The following is a 15781-nucleotide window of genomic DNA, read 5'->3' as shown; positions in this document are numbered from 1 at the left end:
AGGGAAGTGGGTGACAACTATCAGCCCTCAACAAACTGTTACGATCAGTAGGCTTCCTGTAAAGATCAGTGTATAGAACATTATCTTCACACAAGATCAGAAGATCAAGAAAGCTGATTTGACATGTATCAGATTGAATAGTAAACATCAGATGCTCAGAACAGGAGTTAAGAAAAGCATGGAACGCCTGGAGCTGTTTAGCATCACCCCTCCATAGAACAAAAATATCATCAATATACCGTTTCCAAATAATGATGTGAGGCAAGAAAACATTTTTTGGGAGGATTGAAAATAGACTGTTTCTCCATGTAACCCACATAAAAATAAGCATAGTTAGGAGCCATGGGGGATCCCATAGCAGTCCCTTTAATCTGAATAAAGAAATCATTTAGAAACATGAAATAGTTATGCGTGAATACTATTTCAGCCAATGTTACAATGCAAGCACTGGAAGGTAGTTCATTTTGCATCTGAGCTCCTAGAGTGAGCGGCTCTCTTTTATTTTCATGGTTATGCTTGTAATCATTAAGGAGCAAGACGTTTTTCATGATAAAATAAATAAATAAACGGAATGGAGCTCAGCACAGGCAAAATGCTAGAGGAAAACCTGGTTCAGTCTGCTTTCCACCAGACATTGGGAGACGAATGAACCTTTCAGCAGGACAGTAACCTAAATCACAAGGCCAAATCTACACTGGAGTTGCTTTCCAAGAAACAGTGAAAGGTCCTGAGTGGCAGAGTTACAGTTTTGACTTAAATATGCTTGAAAATCTATGGCAAGACCTAAAAATGGTTGTAAACTTGACAGCACTTGAAGAATTTTTTAAAGAATAATTGGCAAATGTGGCACAATCCATGTGTGGAAACCTCTTAGAGACTTACCCATAAAGACTCACATCTGTAATCGCTGACAAAGGTGATTCTAACATGTATTGAGTCAGGGTGTTGAATACTTATCTAATCAAGATAGCATCATATATTTTTTTAAACAAATGTTCACATTTTTCTTCCACGTTGACAGGCTATTTGTTGTAGACTATTTGTTGTAGACAATTAAATCCATTTTAATTCCACTTTGTAACAACAAAATGAGGAAAAAGTCAAGGGGTGTGAGTACTTTCTGAAGGCACTGTATCCCTCTCATTATTACCTTAGGGCTACCATATGTAGTTTTTCTTATTTTTTTTATTTTACGTAAAACTTTGAGATAGCCTAGAACTCTGTTAGATATATGAATTGCTTTAACATGAAATAGCGCAGTGGGAGAAATCATCCACTATTGGAGAGAGAGAAAAAAAAAAATTCTGACTGGACATTTAGCGCCGCTTTAGTGAAACTAGGCCATGTCTATATTGTTCTCTTGTATTCTGTAAATAAGGTATTCATTGAAATTGGCTACAGCAAATAGGAATATAGACAGTTTCCTCCGAATGTCACCTACGCACTGCCCTGCACCACCGGACTCCGCTCCTCTCTTCAAAACGGCCAGTCAAGTTGAAATAGGTTAGGCATTGTCTGTCACATTATGTCGTCGTCACCATCGACAATGGCTGTCGATCATCCTCGATAGACGATACAAGGGCACCCTTATAAGCTCCCTGGGTTTAAACTCCTTCTCTTTTACAAAAACTGAATAGCTCAATTGATAGCAAGAGAGTTACACATTGTAGGCCTCCTCGATTACCTCCCTAGCAAAGTACATTTTTTGACTTTGATGCTGTAGAAATTCGTAGCTCAGCCTCTGAATATCAGAGGCAAATGGAATATATTCCCATACGCAAGAGTCTCGTCTTTCTCGTGCATTTTGTGGCTCGTTTCTAGCATCAGAGGAAAGCGCTGTTAAAGATCAGTTTTGACTTCTTCAAAATCTTAAACTAAACAAAGGGGTAGACTTTTTGCAATTTTCTTTAACAAAGTAGGCTATGGTATACCCTCACATAGTCCTGCCCCCTTAATGGTTTTAACTCAACATACAAAGCCCTTCACGGACACAGAGGTATTTAAGGAGTGGTGACACAATTGAAAGAATTGTCCGACAAATCTAAACATAGCGTATAATTGTCGGCCAAACAGATAGGCCTACCTCTTATTTTTTAAATAGGAAGAAATAGGCTTCAACACAAAGCCTTCGTTGTTAGTTAATTAGTGAAATGTTTTTTTTTTTTTATAATTACTCAAATTAACGTACTTTCAGCACCATGTGCTTTCCACCTCCCGATTGATTGCACAGCGGCTGCAGCTTCTCATTACAGCACCACAAATGGAAGTTACTCGACACGGGCTTATTGTGAGGTCAATTACGCTGTTAAAAAGCATCAACATGGGCAATGAAACATGTTGTTTCGCGGCATTTGGAAAATATCAAGTGTGACAAATAGGAGCCCGGAACAAAGCAAAAAACAAATTCATCTCCATAAAATTTAAAATAACATCTGGAGCCCTATTTTGCCAGTAAAATATAACAATATCCTAATTGTCAACCCAAAATCCATGACAATCACTAGATTAGGTTGCACATCAAAATATATTGAATCATGCATTCCTGCTTGGACATGTTGAATGAAACAGCTCATTTCTTGAATAGTAGTAACCTATTACATGTATTAATAAAGCACTGGGAATAAGATGATACAATTACTATAAAAATACACAGCACCAGTCAAGGTTTAGACACCGACTCATTCAAGGGTTTTGTTTTTTACTATCTTCTACATTGTAGAATAATAGTAAAGGCATCAACACTATGAAATAACACATATGGAATCATGTACAAACCAACAACAAAAAAGTGTGAAACAATACATTTTATTTTATTCAAAGTAGTCAACCTTTGCCGTGACAGCTTTGTACACTCTTGGCACTCTCAAAACCAGCTTCACCTATGCTGAGCACTTGTTGGCTGCTTTTCCTTCACTCTGCGGTCCAACTCATCCAAAACCATCTAAATTGGGTTGAGGTCGGAGGATTGTGGAGGCCAGGTCATCTGATGCAGCACTCAATCTCTCTTGTTCGTGGTCGAATAGCCCTTACACAGCCTGAGGCGTGTTGGGTCATTGTCCTGATGAAAAACAAATGATAGAGGGACTAAGCGTAAACCAGATGGGATGGCGTATCGCTGCAGAATACTGTGGAATTCATGCTGGTTAAGTGTGCCTTAAATTCTAAATAAAACACAGACAATTTCAAAAGCAAAGCACCACCACACCTCCTCCTCTATGCTTCACGGTAGGAACCACACATGCGGAGATCATCCGTTCACCAACTCTGCAACTCAAAGACATGGCAATTGGAACCCAAAATCTCAAATTTGGACTCATCAGACCAAAAGGACAGATTTCCACCAGTCCAATGTCCATTGCTTAAATTTCTTGGCCCAAGCAAGTCTCCTCTTCTTATTGGTGTCCTTTAGTAGTGGTTTCTTTGCAGCAATTCGACCATGAAGGCCTGATTCACATAGTCTCCTCTGAACAGTTGATGTTGAGATGTGTCTGTTACTTGAACTCTGAAGCATTTATTTGGGGTGCAATTTCTGAGGCTGGTAAATCTAATGAACGGTGGGGCTTCCTTTCCTGTGGTGGTCCTCATTAGAGCCAGTTTCATCATAGCACTTGATGGTTTTTGTGACTGCACTTGAAGAAACTTTCAAAGTTCTTGACATTTTTAGTATTGACTGACCTTCATGTCTTAAAATAATGATGGACAGTTGTTTCTCTTTGCTTATTTGAGCTGCTGTTGCCATAATATGAACTTGATCTTTTGCCAAATAGGGTTAGCTTCTGTATACCACCACTACCTTGTAATAACACAGCTGATTGGCTCAAAAGCGTTAAGGAAAGAAATACCACAAATTAACTTTTAACATGGCACACCTGTTAATTGAAATGCATTCCAGGTGACTACCTCATGAAGCTGGTTGAGAGAATGCCAAGAATGTGCAAAGCTGTCAGATGCAAAGGGTGGATACTTGGAAGACTCTCAAATATAAAATATATTTTGATTTGTTAAACAGCTTTTTTCCATATGTGTTATTATATTGTTTTCATGTCTTCACTATTATTCTACAATGTAGAAAATAGTCCAAATAAAGAAAAACCCTGGAATGAGAAGGTGTGTCCAAACTTTAGACCAGTACTGTAGTCATGGCCAAAAGTTTGGAGAATGACACAAATATTAATTTCCACAAAGTCTGCTGCCTCAGTGTCTTTAGATATTTTTGTCAGATGTTACTATGGAATACTGAAGTATAAATACAAGCATTTCATACGTGTCAAAGGCTTTTATTGACAACTACATGAAGTTGACACAAAGAGTCAATATTTGCAGTGTTGACCCTTTTTTTTTCAAGACCTCTGCAGTCTGACCTGGCATGCTGTCAATTAACTTCTGGGCCACATCCTGACTGATGGCAGCCCATTCTTACATAATCAATGCTTGGAGTTTGTCAGAATTTGTGGGGTTTTGTTTGTCCACCCGCCTCTTGAGGATTGACCACAAGTTCTCAATGGGATTAAAGTCTGGGGAGTTTCCTGACCATGGACCCAAAATATCTATGGTTTGTTCCCTGAGCAACTTAGCTTTCACTTTTGCCTTATGGCAAGGTGCTCTGTCATGCTGGAAAAGGCATTGTTCATCACCAAACTGTTCCTGGATGTTTGGAGAAATGGCTCTTGGAGGATGTGTTGGTACCATTCTTTATTCATGGCTGTGTTCTTAGGCAAAATTGTGAGTGTACCCACTCCCTTGGCTGAGAAGCAACCCCACACATGAATGGTCTCAGGATGCTTTACTGTTGGCATGACACAGGACTGATGGTAGCGCTCACCTTGTCTTCTCCGGAAACAATCAAAAAGGGGATTCATCCGAGAATACCCCAGTCCTCAGCAGTCCAATCCCTGTACCTTCTGCAGAATATCAGTCTGTCCCTGATGTTTTCCTGGAGAGAAGTGGCTTCTTTGCTGCCCTTCTTGACACCAGGCCATCCTCCAAAAGTCTTTCCCTCACTATGCGTGCACATGCACTCACACCTGCCTGCTGCCATTCCTGAGCAAGCTCTGTACTGGGGTGCCCCGATCCCGCAGCTGAATCAACTTTAGGAGACGGTCCTGGCGCTTGCTGGACTTTCTTGGGCGCCCTGAAGCCTTCTTCACAACAATGGAACCGCTCTCCTTGAAGTTCTTGATGATACGATAAATGGTTGATTTCGGTGAATTCATACTGGCAGGAATATTTGCATTAATTTCATGGCAAAGAGGGACTTTCAAATTAATTGCAATTCATCTGATCACTCGTCATAACATTCTGGAGTACAGTGGGGCAAGAAAGTATTGTCAGCCACCAATTGTGCAAGTTCTCCCACTTAAAAAGATGAGGCATGTAATTTTCATCATAGGTACACTTCAACTATGACAGACACAATGAGAAAAAAAATCCATAAAAATCACATTTTTTTATGAATTTATTTGCAAATTATGGTGGAAAATAAGTATTTGGTCAATAACAAAAGTTTCTCAATACTTTGTTATATACCCTTTGTTGGCATTGACAGAGGTCAAACACACACACACAAGGGTTTCACACACTGTTGCTGGTACTTTGGCCCATTCCTACATGCAGATCTCCTCTAGAGCAGTGATGTTTTGGGGCTGTTGCTGGGCAACATGGACTTTCAACTCCCTCCAAAGATTTTCTATGGGGTTGAGATCTGGAGACTGGCAAAGGCCACTCCAGAACCTTGAAATGCTTCTTACGAAGCCACTCCTTCATTGCCCGGGCGGTGTGTTTGGGATCATTGTCATGCTGAAAGACCCAGCAACGTTTCATCTTCAATGCCCTTGCTGATGGAAGGAGGTTTTCACTCAAAATCTCACGATACATGGCCCCATTCATTCTTTCCTTTACACGGATCAGTCGTCCTGGTCCCTTTGCAGAAAAACAGCCCCAAAGCATGATGTTTCCACCCCCATGCTCCACAGTAGGTATGGTGTTCTTTGGATGCACCTCAGCATTCTTTATCCTCCAAACATGACGAGTTGAGTTTTTACCAAAAAGTTATATTTTGGTTTCATCTGACCATATGACATTCTCCCAATCTTCTTCTGGATCATCCAAATGCTCTCTAGCAAACTTCAGACGGGCCTGGACATGTACTGGCTTAAGCAGGGGGACATGTCTGGCAGGATTTGAGTCCCTGGCGGCGTAGTGTGTTACTGATGGTAGGCTTTGTTACTTTGGTCCCAGCTCTCTGCAGGTCATTCACTAGGTCCCCCCGTGTGGTTCTGGGATTTTTGCTCACCGTTCTTGTGATCATTTTGACCCCACGGGGTGAGATCTTGCGTGGAGCCCCAGATCGAGGGAGATTATCAGTGGTCTTGTAGGTCTTCCATTTCCTAATAATTGCTCCCACAGTTGATTTCTTCAAACCAAGCTGCTTACCTATAGCAGATTCAGTCTTCCCAGCCTGGTGCAGGTCTACAATTTTGTTTCTGGTGTCCTTTGGTCTTGGCCATAGTGGAGTTTGGAGTGTGACTGTTTGAGGTTGTGGACAGGTGTCTTTTATACTGATAACAAGTTCAAACAGGTGCCATTAATACAGGAAACGAGTGGAGGACAGAGGAGCCTCTTAAAGAAGTTAAGAGTTACAGGTTACAGGTCTGTGAGAGCCAGAAATCTTGCTTGTTTGTAGGTGACCAAAAACTTATTTTCCACTATAATTTGCAAATAAATTCATTAAAAATCCTACAATGTGATTTTCTGGATTTTGTTTCTCATTTTGTCTGTCATAGTTGAAGTGTACCTATGATGAAAATTACAGGTCTCTCTCATCTTTTTAAGTGGGAGAACTTGCACAATTGGTGGCTGACTAAATACTTTTTTTGCCCCACTGTATATGCAAATTGCCATCATACAAACTGAGGCAGCAGACTTTGTGAAAATTAATATTGGTGTTATTCTCAGAACTTTTGGCCACAACTGTGTATTGCGTGACAGCGTTTTTTTTATGGGTGCGACAGAATCATGAGCTGGTGCCACCAAGTGAAAAGGTTTGTCTGAAACGCTGGGATCCATATTGCACTAGAGTGCATTGGAGAGAGGAGAGGAGAGGAGAGGAGAGGAGAGGAGAGGAGAGGAGAGGAGAGGAGAGGAGAGGAGAGGGAGAGGAGAGGAGAGGAGAGGAGAGGGAGAGGAGAGGAGGAGAGGAGAGGAGAGGAGAGGAGAGGAGAGGAGAGGAGAGGAGAGGAGAGGAGAGGAGAGGAGACTTACGGTTCTGGCTATGCATGTCTTTGGGAGGGGAGGGTGAGGAGGAGGAGGAGGAGTAGGAGGAGGAGGAGGGTGGGGAGGTCCTTTACTCTCTCTGCCTCACTGGGACTCTACTCCCCAGACACCTAATCAGGACAGAGGGACATATCAAAAACACAACACAGCCACACGGGCGCTCCCACCCACCCACACACACACACACACACACACACACAACAAACATGCTCTCGCACACCCACATACATACACACACACACACACACACACACACACAAACACGTGCCTCATTAAATGCTTGTTGTCGATCTACTACTCATGTAGACTTTGCACTAAAATGTGTGTGGAAAGCTTGTGAACTGTGCAGTGGGGATACAATAATGCATTATATCACTGTCGGCAAATAAAACTCTTTGTGATTATTCATTTTGGAATCAACATATTTGTTCTGCCCTGGCAATTTCCTAAATAGACTTGGCCCCGGCAACACAGCCATCCTGCAAACTGTCCTCAGCCAACTACTCTCTGACAGGCTGTATCACCCACTCCACAGAATCTGTCTCATTGGTCACAGTTTAGTGACAGACAGTGTGAGGAGCCAATAAGATGACAGTCTGTGGGAATGACAAGGAGATTGCCTTACCCTGCCAATGAGTGCTGAAATACCAACAGCTCGTTAGAACAATACGGATGACTGAGCACACAGATTAAACAGGCGTCAAGGTCTCGGGGTGTGTGTGTGCGTATGTTCCAGGTGTGTATGAGCGTGTAACTGCGTCTGTCAGGCAGGTGAGTAAATAGGCAAGGTAAAGTGGAGAGGGCAGCTGTATTGGGAGCTAGGATTAAAGTCCACCTCATTCAGATATGTAGTAGTAGTAGCAGCAGTAGTTACACAGCAGCCCATCCAGATTGGTTACTTACAACTGTAGTTTAGCGTACATCTAACAATGCACCCAAGTCTATGTCTTGTGCTTCTGCCCTTCCAAGGTACAAGTTACCACATTTAATTTTTTTATTTTTAATTTAACCTTTATTTAACTGGGCAAGTCAGTTAAGAACAAATTCTTATTTACAATGACGGCCTACAAAAAGGCAAAAGGCCTCCTGCGGGGACTGGGATTAAAATAAATAAATAAATACAATGTAAATATAGGACAAAACACACATCACAACAAGAGAGACAACACTACATAAAGAGAGACCTAAGACAACAACATAGCAAGGCACCTAACATAGATCTAGGGTCAAAATACCCTATCCTAGCCATGATTAAGGGCTTTTAAACCTAGCTGACCATGTATCAGTGGTTAGGGGCAACAACTACCTAGTCCCTCAAGCCCGTTGCCATGACATTGCCAAGCGAGCGACACGGTGGCTAGCGTGAGAGCCATGTGAGGCTAGCAACCACAGGAAGTAGGAAGCTCAGCCTCAGCTTCTCAGAGCTCAGCTGGGTTTGTTTACATCCGCACCGCCAGCACTAAAGGAAGACACCCACCAGAGAGAGAGAGAGACAAAGAGAGAGGAGAGAGAAAGTAGAGAGAGAGACAAAGAGAGAGAAAAGAGAGAGGAGAGGGAGAGCGACAGAGAGAGGAGAGAGAGAGACAAGAGAGAGAGAGAGAGAGACAAAGAGAGTGGAGAGAGAGAGGAGAGAGAGAGACAAAGAGAGTAAAGAGAGTAGAGAGACAAAGAGAGAGGAGAGAGAGTGAAGCGCCAAACCCTTCTGCAACAGCCAATACATTTCATATCGCGACACAGACAACGCAGCACATTACTAAACTACTCTACACAAGTCAGCACTACACTAAACCACACACACAATCACTGCCGCTGCTTCAACACCACACACAACAGCTGCCCACACTGGAACCAAAGCAAGCACACAAACAACTAGCTGCCTCGCCAACACACTGCACTGCAGTGAGTGCCAAGCCCACACATCAAAGTCAGGAAACAAAACTAAGCTGAGAGGACAGAGCCTGCAAAGAGTTCAATTAATCCAGGACCATACGAGCAGAGTCACCAGACAACACACACACTATGAATAACAGTCTAGCACACAGACATTCTCAGAATGACACACACCCCACCTCTGAATAACACACAAAAGCTTTTCCGTTAAACTACTTAATCAGCCTACGCCGCCAGCTACAGATGTGTCTGTCTGACTCCTGCAGCCTGGCTGGCAGAAAGAGTATTTCTCCACACACACACACACACACACACACACACACACACGAGCTGGAGGAGCATAGCTGAAAGGCATTGACCCCTGAGCAGACCTGACCTATTCAGAGCCTGTCAATGAGCAGCTGTTGTGAGAAGAAGCTTTCCTGTTTCCCCTAACCACAGATCTAAGGTCAGATGTACATGCGTTATAACAATTTAGTGGTTAGGAAAAAGTCTAGGTCCTGTCTGAGAGGACTGCAGCTGGAGGAGGCAGCAACCTGCAGGGGGCAGGAGAGAGCACTCAGTGGGTTGTGTGTGTGTGTGTGTGTGTGTTGCCTGTCTCTTGGCACAGACTGACTCCTCGCTCTAGGACATGTGCAGCCAGCAGCAGAGAGCAGATGTAAGCGCGCTCCGCTCACTGGGGATCAACGAGAACGGAACCAGACGGACAGACGAGCTGGTTTTCAATTATTATTATTTTTTTTAAACTTTAACTCTGCATTGCAGGAAAAGGACCCGTAAGTAACCATTTCCCTTTTAGTCTACGAAGCACGTGGCAAATAAAATGTGATTTTAATTTGGTCCAGCATTGACCAATGTTTAAGGGGCTCTTACTGTGATGGGTTAGAGTTAGAGGTCTTACTGTAGTGTGTAGGGGTTAGGGTTCTTACCGTAGTGGGTGAGGATGCCCTGGGGTTTGACCACTTGGTTGCAGACATTGCAGACGACGAGACAGAAATCCTCCTGGTTGGGAAACTGGCCAAACACGTGCATCTCTGCAGGAGACAGAGATGGGAACAGGGACAGGGGGTGAGCTAGGAGAAGGACCAGAAAGATGCATTGATCTAAGGGCAGCTTGTTGTTTCCTCCCATGGTTAATGTTGGGAGGGGGAGGGGGAGGGGGGTTCAGCTGATCCAATCAAAATGTCTCTTCCTACTTCCAAACAGGCAACTTCACAGAGATCTTACTCAACACTATGTGGACTCTGCATCCCAGGGGGATTGGCAGGTTAGCGTTTGTCGTCGTGAATCTTGCTCTGAAGGCAGCTCTGCAAAGTCATCAAATCCGATTTTAAACTTAACCACGATGCCTACAACGAACTACTGGGAAGAAAGAAAAAAAGAAAAAATAAATAAAAATCGCTCAGTGCTGCCTTCAGGAGAAGAATCATGACAATAAACATCAACCTGTGGGAAAACTGAGGATTTGGTTCGTCTTCGACTTGACCTGGCATGTCCTGTCGACTGGAATAGATAAGAGGCCAGTCATGCTTGGTAGGTATCTAACTGAGGCGGTACACATGCTGTCCCGGACCGTCCGGAGATCTTTGGCTGCGTCCCAATTCTCCACAAGTGTACACAATGGGGAGAAGGGGGATGCTGCCTCAGAGCCAGTCAAGGTCTCATGGAAGCGAGGACTGAAGCACCACTCTGGCTAACACTAAACATACAATCAATCAGCAGGCATTATTGTATGTCTTTGTATTTTAAGATGTGCGCGACTGTCCTTGTCCACCAGTGTTTCAGTGTTGTGTTACTTGTCATGTTCTGTAATTTGTGTGGACCCCAGGAAGAGTAGCTGCTGCTTCTGCAAAAACTAAATGGGGATCAAAATAAATGAATCAAATCGAGTGGATCTAGTCCAGATTTTTGCTTAGACAGAATGCTTAAAGGTTAGGATTGGCGGAGGGTTATTCTGATGCTAGATCAGAGGTTAAGGGCAACCTTGACCTCCATGGTCCAGACCCTACACTTTGTGGAGCATCAGACCACTCCGATAGACCAGCCGCTCTGCTCCAATGAAAATAGCCCATCTTTTTTTTTTTTTAAACCTTTATTTTAACCAGGGAAGACATCTCTTTCCAAATGTGCCCTACAAGTAAAACATCACAAATCACTTAGAAAAACAGTTACATCCCTCCACAAATAAATCCCCAATCAATACTCTAAACCATACCAGAACATCAAGATGAAATGGATTTTATCCAGCAATACGGCACATTAAAACCAAAAGCAGATTTACCTAGCTCGGGGGAGATCCTAGGAAGCTCGAGAGTTAGCCAATCCTGGGAAAAGGTTAGCCAACTCGGGTGTCTATACTTCAACAGCAAAGTTAGATAAGATGGAAGTTTCTGAAGTAGGCCCTTGTAAACACAAAAAAGGAGTAATGTAGAGATCTATGGGTCTTTAGCGAAGTCCAGCCAACCTTTTGATACAGGATACAGTGATGAGTATCAAAACGATCCCCTGTAACAAAACAAAAGGGCACTATGGTAGATGACAGTCAAAGGTTTAACAGTAGTAGCAGCTGCCCAGGGCACAGACAGATGTTTCACCTCGTCGGCTCGGGGATTCGAACCAGCGACCTTTCGGTTACTGGCCCAACGCTTTTTTAACTTCTCGGCAACCTGCCGCCCTATTTACTAACAAATTAACAAATGAAAAATGCTTTGCACGTACATTTAATTATCCACGTGACATTGTTAAATACAAGGATGACATTGGAAACGGTTTCATTCAATAAAACAAGCAACTTTTTAAAAGTAGGGTTCATGGCGTTCACCCCATTCAAAAAAAGACGTCCATGTCGGCAGCCGACAAACGTTTCACGCTTGTTGATTTTTTGGCCGGCCAATCAAAGCTGCTCCACAGTCTGAGGTTCCAAGTGTAGCAAGTGAAGTGAGGGATCTCTCATCAACGCAACATGGAATTAAAATGACAGAATGATAAGTGAGCTAAATAAGAAGGATTGGGCTACGACAAAACAACCAAGAGGTGGGCTGTTGTTTAATCTGAATCATGGTGTTGCCATTTCTGTACAAGGACGAGGAGTGCAGTAACTGTAGCCTCGGTTAGCTAGTTACCTAGCTAGTTACCTAACATCGATTTGACGCAGTCAAAACAGGCACTGTCGTGGCATGATGAATAAGCAGCAGCTAACTGGGCCAGCTTGGCTACTTTTTAGTCTCTCTCTCACACACACACACACACACACACGTAAACACACACACACACGTACACACACACACACACGTAAACACACACACACGCGTAAACACACACGTAAACACATGTAAACACACACACACACGTAAACACACACACACACACAGGTCCTTCCTCCTACTAAAAACATAAGTAAAAACAAACAAAAAAACATGTATTCCAACTATCCAGATATCCAAGAAAGAAAATCCTGATATTATTCTAATAGTGAAATTATTTCAAATGTCCACATCCATAAACCAGAAACAACAAGTATACTACTTATAAAAGCACCATTTTTTTTTTCACATCCGTCTCTGCCAAGACAAATGAGAACAGTGTGTAGCTTACTCCAGCGCTCGCCTGCCAAAACGACAGAAACTGCCAAAACACTGCTGCTAAAACAATCTTGTCTTTCGTGAATGAGCGCTACCCAGGCAGAGAGAGAAGCACACTGTCTGTCAGTCACCCGCTGAGAAAATATTTCAAAGCGGGGATAACATTTTTCTCTATATTTGTGCATCGTCAAGTCTCACTTATCCTCTAAACAACATTGTCAGATAATGAATTGAATTATAGACTGCATCAGCTGTTGACCTATGTAGTGGAGAGAAGACATAATGCTGAGTTCACCATATAACTATGGGCATAATCACTGTCTGGCACTAATCTCAGGGATGATTAGGCATTGGACTGTAATGACGACACTCAGTTAGCTATTACTGTCTGCTTGACACATGGTGTGACCTCATCGGCTGATGGTGTGTGTGACTGACTGACTGAGTGTGTGTGTGTGTCTCACAACATGCCTGACTCTTGGCCGGGGAACAACAACACTGGAAGACTCCATTCTGACTGAGTGAGTGGATCTCCTTACCTTATCCATTAGGGGGGTCCAGGGCAAACACAACTGGCCTTAGATCAGTGTCTAAAGGGCAAGTCAATCTTACTGTGCCTCAGTGTGTTGGCCTGGGATCAGCAGTCAGAGCATGCTGGTGATTCCAGTCTGGCTGGGACTGAGAGAGGCTGCTTTGGCACTCAGTCTGACTGAACTGAAGACGGGGTAGTTAGTACTGAAGTGTACTACACTTGAGTGTAGCTCCTGTCTGTCACTCTCGGTGGCCCACCAACCTACAGTTATCAAATCCCCTCATTTGTACAGTGTAGGTGGAGCCAAGAACCTCTAGGGTACAAACTCTAGGTAAGCAGGAAGGGAACATTGTCATGCACATGTGACATTTCCTGCTTGACCAATATCATTTGTAATTAACAAATTCGTACACTCACTACCATACATAAAACACATGTGATCTTCATAATAAACAGTTTTAGGAAATATGTATGCTGTGATCATCCCTTAGCTTTGAAATTGACAGGCTGTGCCTTGTTGTGTGGCCGTGGTGTTAAAATATGCAAGAATGTTGGCAAGAATGCTGGAGTGACACCTGGAGCGTCATCAGTCCATAAGAACAAGGCTCAGGTGACAGTCAACACAGCACGTTTTGACCAACCTTACCTTCTTTGCTGAGTTTAGTTCCTTCCCAGTTGTTGTGCAGCTCTTTCAAGCGGTTTCCGACGAGCGAGTCTGTATTTGAATAATATAAGAAAATAAGGTTCATATTGGAGTTAATGTACTAGAGGTTAGTTGGTGCTTGAATTAAACATACAGCTCACGCACGCCACGCTGGAACGTGTCATGACGTCCAGCTCGATAACTAGGTCGCAGCTGTAACGTTAACTGACGGAGGTGCCTTGACAAATCAAGCAAACTGTCACCAACAAGCAACGAAAAGTTATCCTGGCCAGACAGCAGTAAACTAACCCATGTACATCACGAACATGTTGAGAATGCATCAGAGAAATGAGTACAGAGCATTTGCAAAACATGCGTTTTATCGATTTGTTATGCATTTGGTAACTAACTTAATATGTGGTTGTTATCTTCCAGTTTTGACAGATGCATGGAGGACACGGCTGGCTAACTCAATCTCAGTTCAACAACACTGTTCGCACGTGCCATTTTTATAAAAATGGACGACAAAATTGACGTGCACTTACTGTCAGAATAGTGTAATTTTGCTGCGCTGATAAAAGTCGACCAAGGTTTGCACAGGAACGTATCCGGATTTGGTAGTTGGCGATCCAATGTCGCCATTGCACTTCCTTCTTGTTGCTTGCTTTTTTCCCTCTCCTTCGCAGTACGCTAAACGAGACAAGCGGAGCACCTGACGTCATTTTCGTCACGTTCCGTCTTCGCTCGGCCTCTGGCGGCAAGGAGTTGAAAGGTTGCAAAGGGGTGTGTGGGCCTCTGAAGTTCAAACGTTTGTTTTTCTGATACATAAATGACACATGTGTTGTTGTTTTTCTCAAAATTGCATTTCACCCATTGTTGATTTGCTGAAATATATTCCGATGTCTTACATATTCAATATGTTTTAGTTAATGTTTCAGTAACAGTAGAATATTTTAGGCTGGCAATAGCCAAAGTACAGCACATTTGACCAATATATGAGCAATATTACAGTATAATATAGTACAACAACGTGCAGTCGTTGTGAAGCAGCAATATCCTAGTCGGTCAATAATACTTTTACTACAGACAAGAATATTGTACACTTTTGCACTACACAAACAAAATACCTTTTGCTGCCCATACACATTATTATATAAAATATCACTTTTGCTGATCACAAATTTGCCATAGGAATCCTATACATTGTTCCAAGAGCTCTTCAGCGCAACAACAAAATATGACTCAGCATTGACCTCTTGTGGTTGGAATTGAAAATTGCGTTTCTACTCAATGATGGACAGACAGTGGCCTTCAACATTGGCTCATTGGTATGGTGATGTCGATGTTTGTGAAAATATCCATACAGTCAGTACCCATACATCATTCAACAAGTGATTGTTGGACAAATGTATGGATGAGTGGTCAAACTTGTGTTATAGTTGCAGACTGTGTTATAACATTAGTTATAGGTCAGTGATAGTAGGCTGGTGTTGAACAGGAACCAAAGCCAATAGGGCCACATGACTTCAGCACGTGTCAGGTTGGACTACCACAGACCACATGACTGAGCATGTAACAGTGGTTCTGTAGCTGCAGGACATCACTGGGAGGAATACTTGAGCCATGTTCCAATAGGCTACTATAATATTGCATAATTTCATCCTTCCGTGAGGTAATTGTCACCCTCAAAGACAGTCTGGTAGGTCTAAGCAATGATCACATAGATTTAAATGATCCAGTCATGTCAGATGAGCACTTAAAGGAAGGGAGGAATGATGCATTAAGGATGCCAGTGATCAGCTCAGACACACCGGAGCAGCGTTGCCAGATAATATCCTGTTTGTTCTTCAGACAAACGGTAAA

General features: G+C 42.9%; 1 protein-coding gene across 3 annotated transcripts in view; it reads right to left on the bottom strand.

The window, feature by feature from the left end:
- The window catches only part of LOC135514809 (ataxin-7-like protein 1), a 31927-nt gene extending 17336 nt beyond the window's left edge, over positions 1-14591 (bottom strand). The window contains exons 1-3 of one of the 3 annotated variants that reach the window (XM_064938428.1): positions 14464-14591; positions 13922-13990; positions 10092-10196 (exon numbers count right to left, since the gene is read on the bottom strand). In XM_064938428.1, coding sequence (XP_064794500.1) covers positions 10092-10196; positions 13922-13990; positions 14464-14560 — 271 coding nt within the window. In that variant the 5' untranslated portion in view covers positions 14561-14591. Of the gene's footprint in view, positions 1-7260; positions 7373-10091; positions 10197-11443; positions 11565-13921; positions 13991-14463 lie in introns of those variants that run through there. The other 2 variants (XM_064938429.1, XM_064938430.1) reach the window with 2 other exon arrangements.
- Positions 14592-15781: the final 1190 nt, after the last annotated feature.

The sequence above is a fragment of the Oncorhynchus masou genome, chromosome 26 (assembly GCF_036934945.1).
Source record: "Oncorhynchus masou masou isolate Uvic2021 chromosome 26, UVic_Omas_1.1, whole genome shotgun sequence".
Lineage (NCBI taxonomy): Eukaryota > Metazoa > Chordata > Actinopteri > Salmoniformes > Salmonidae > Oncorhynchus > Oncorhynchus masou.
This window is presented reverse-complemented; position numbering and strand designations above follow the sequence as displayed.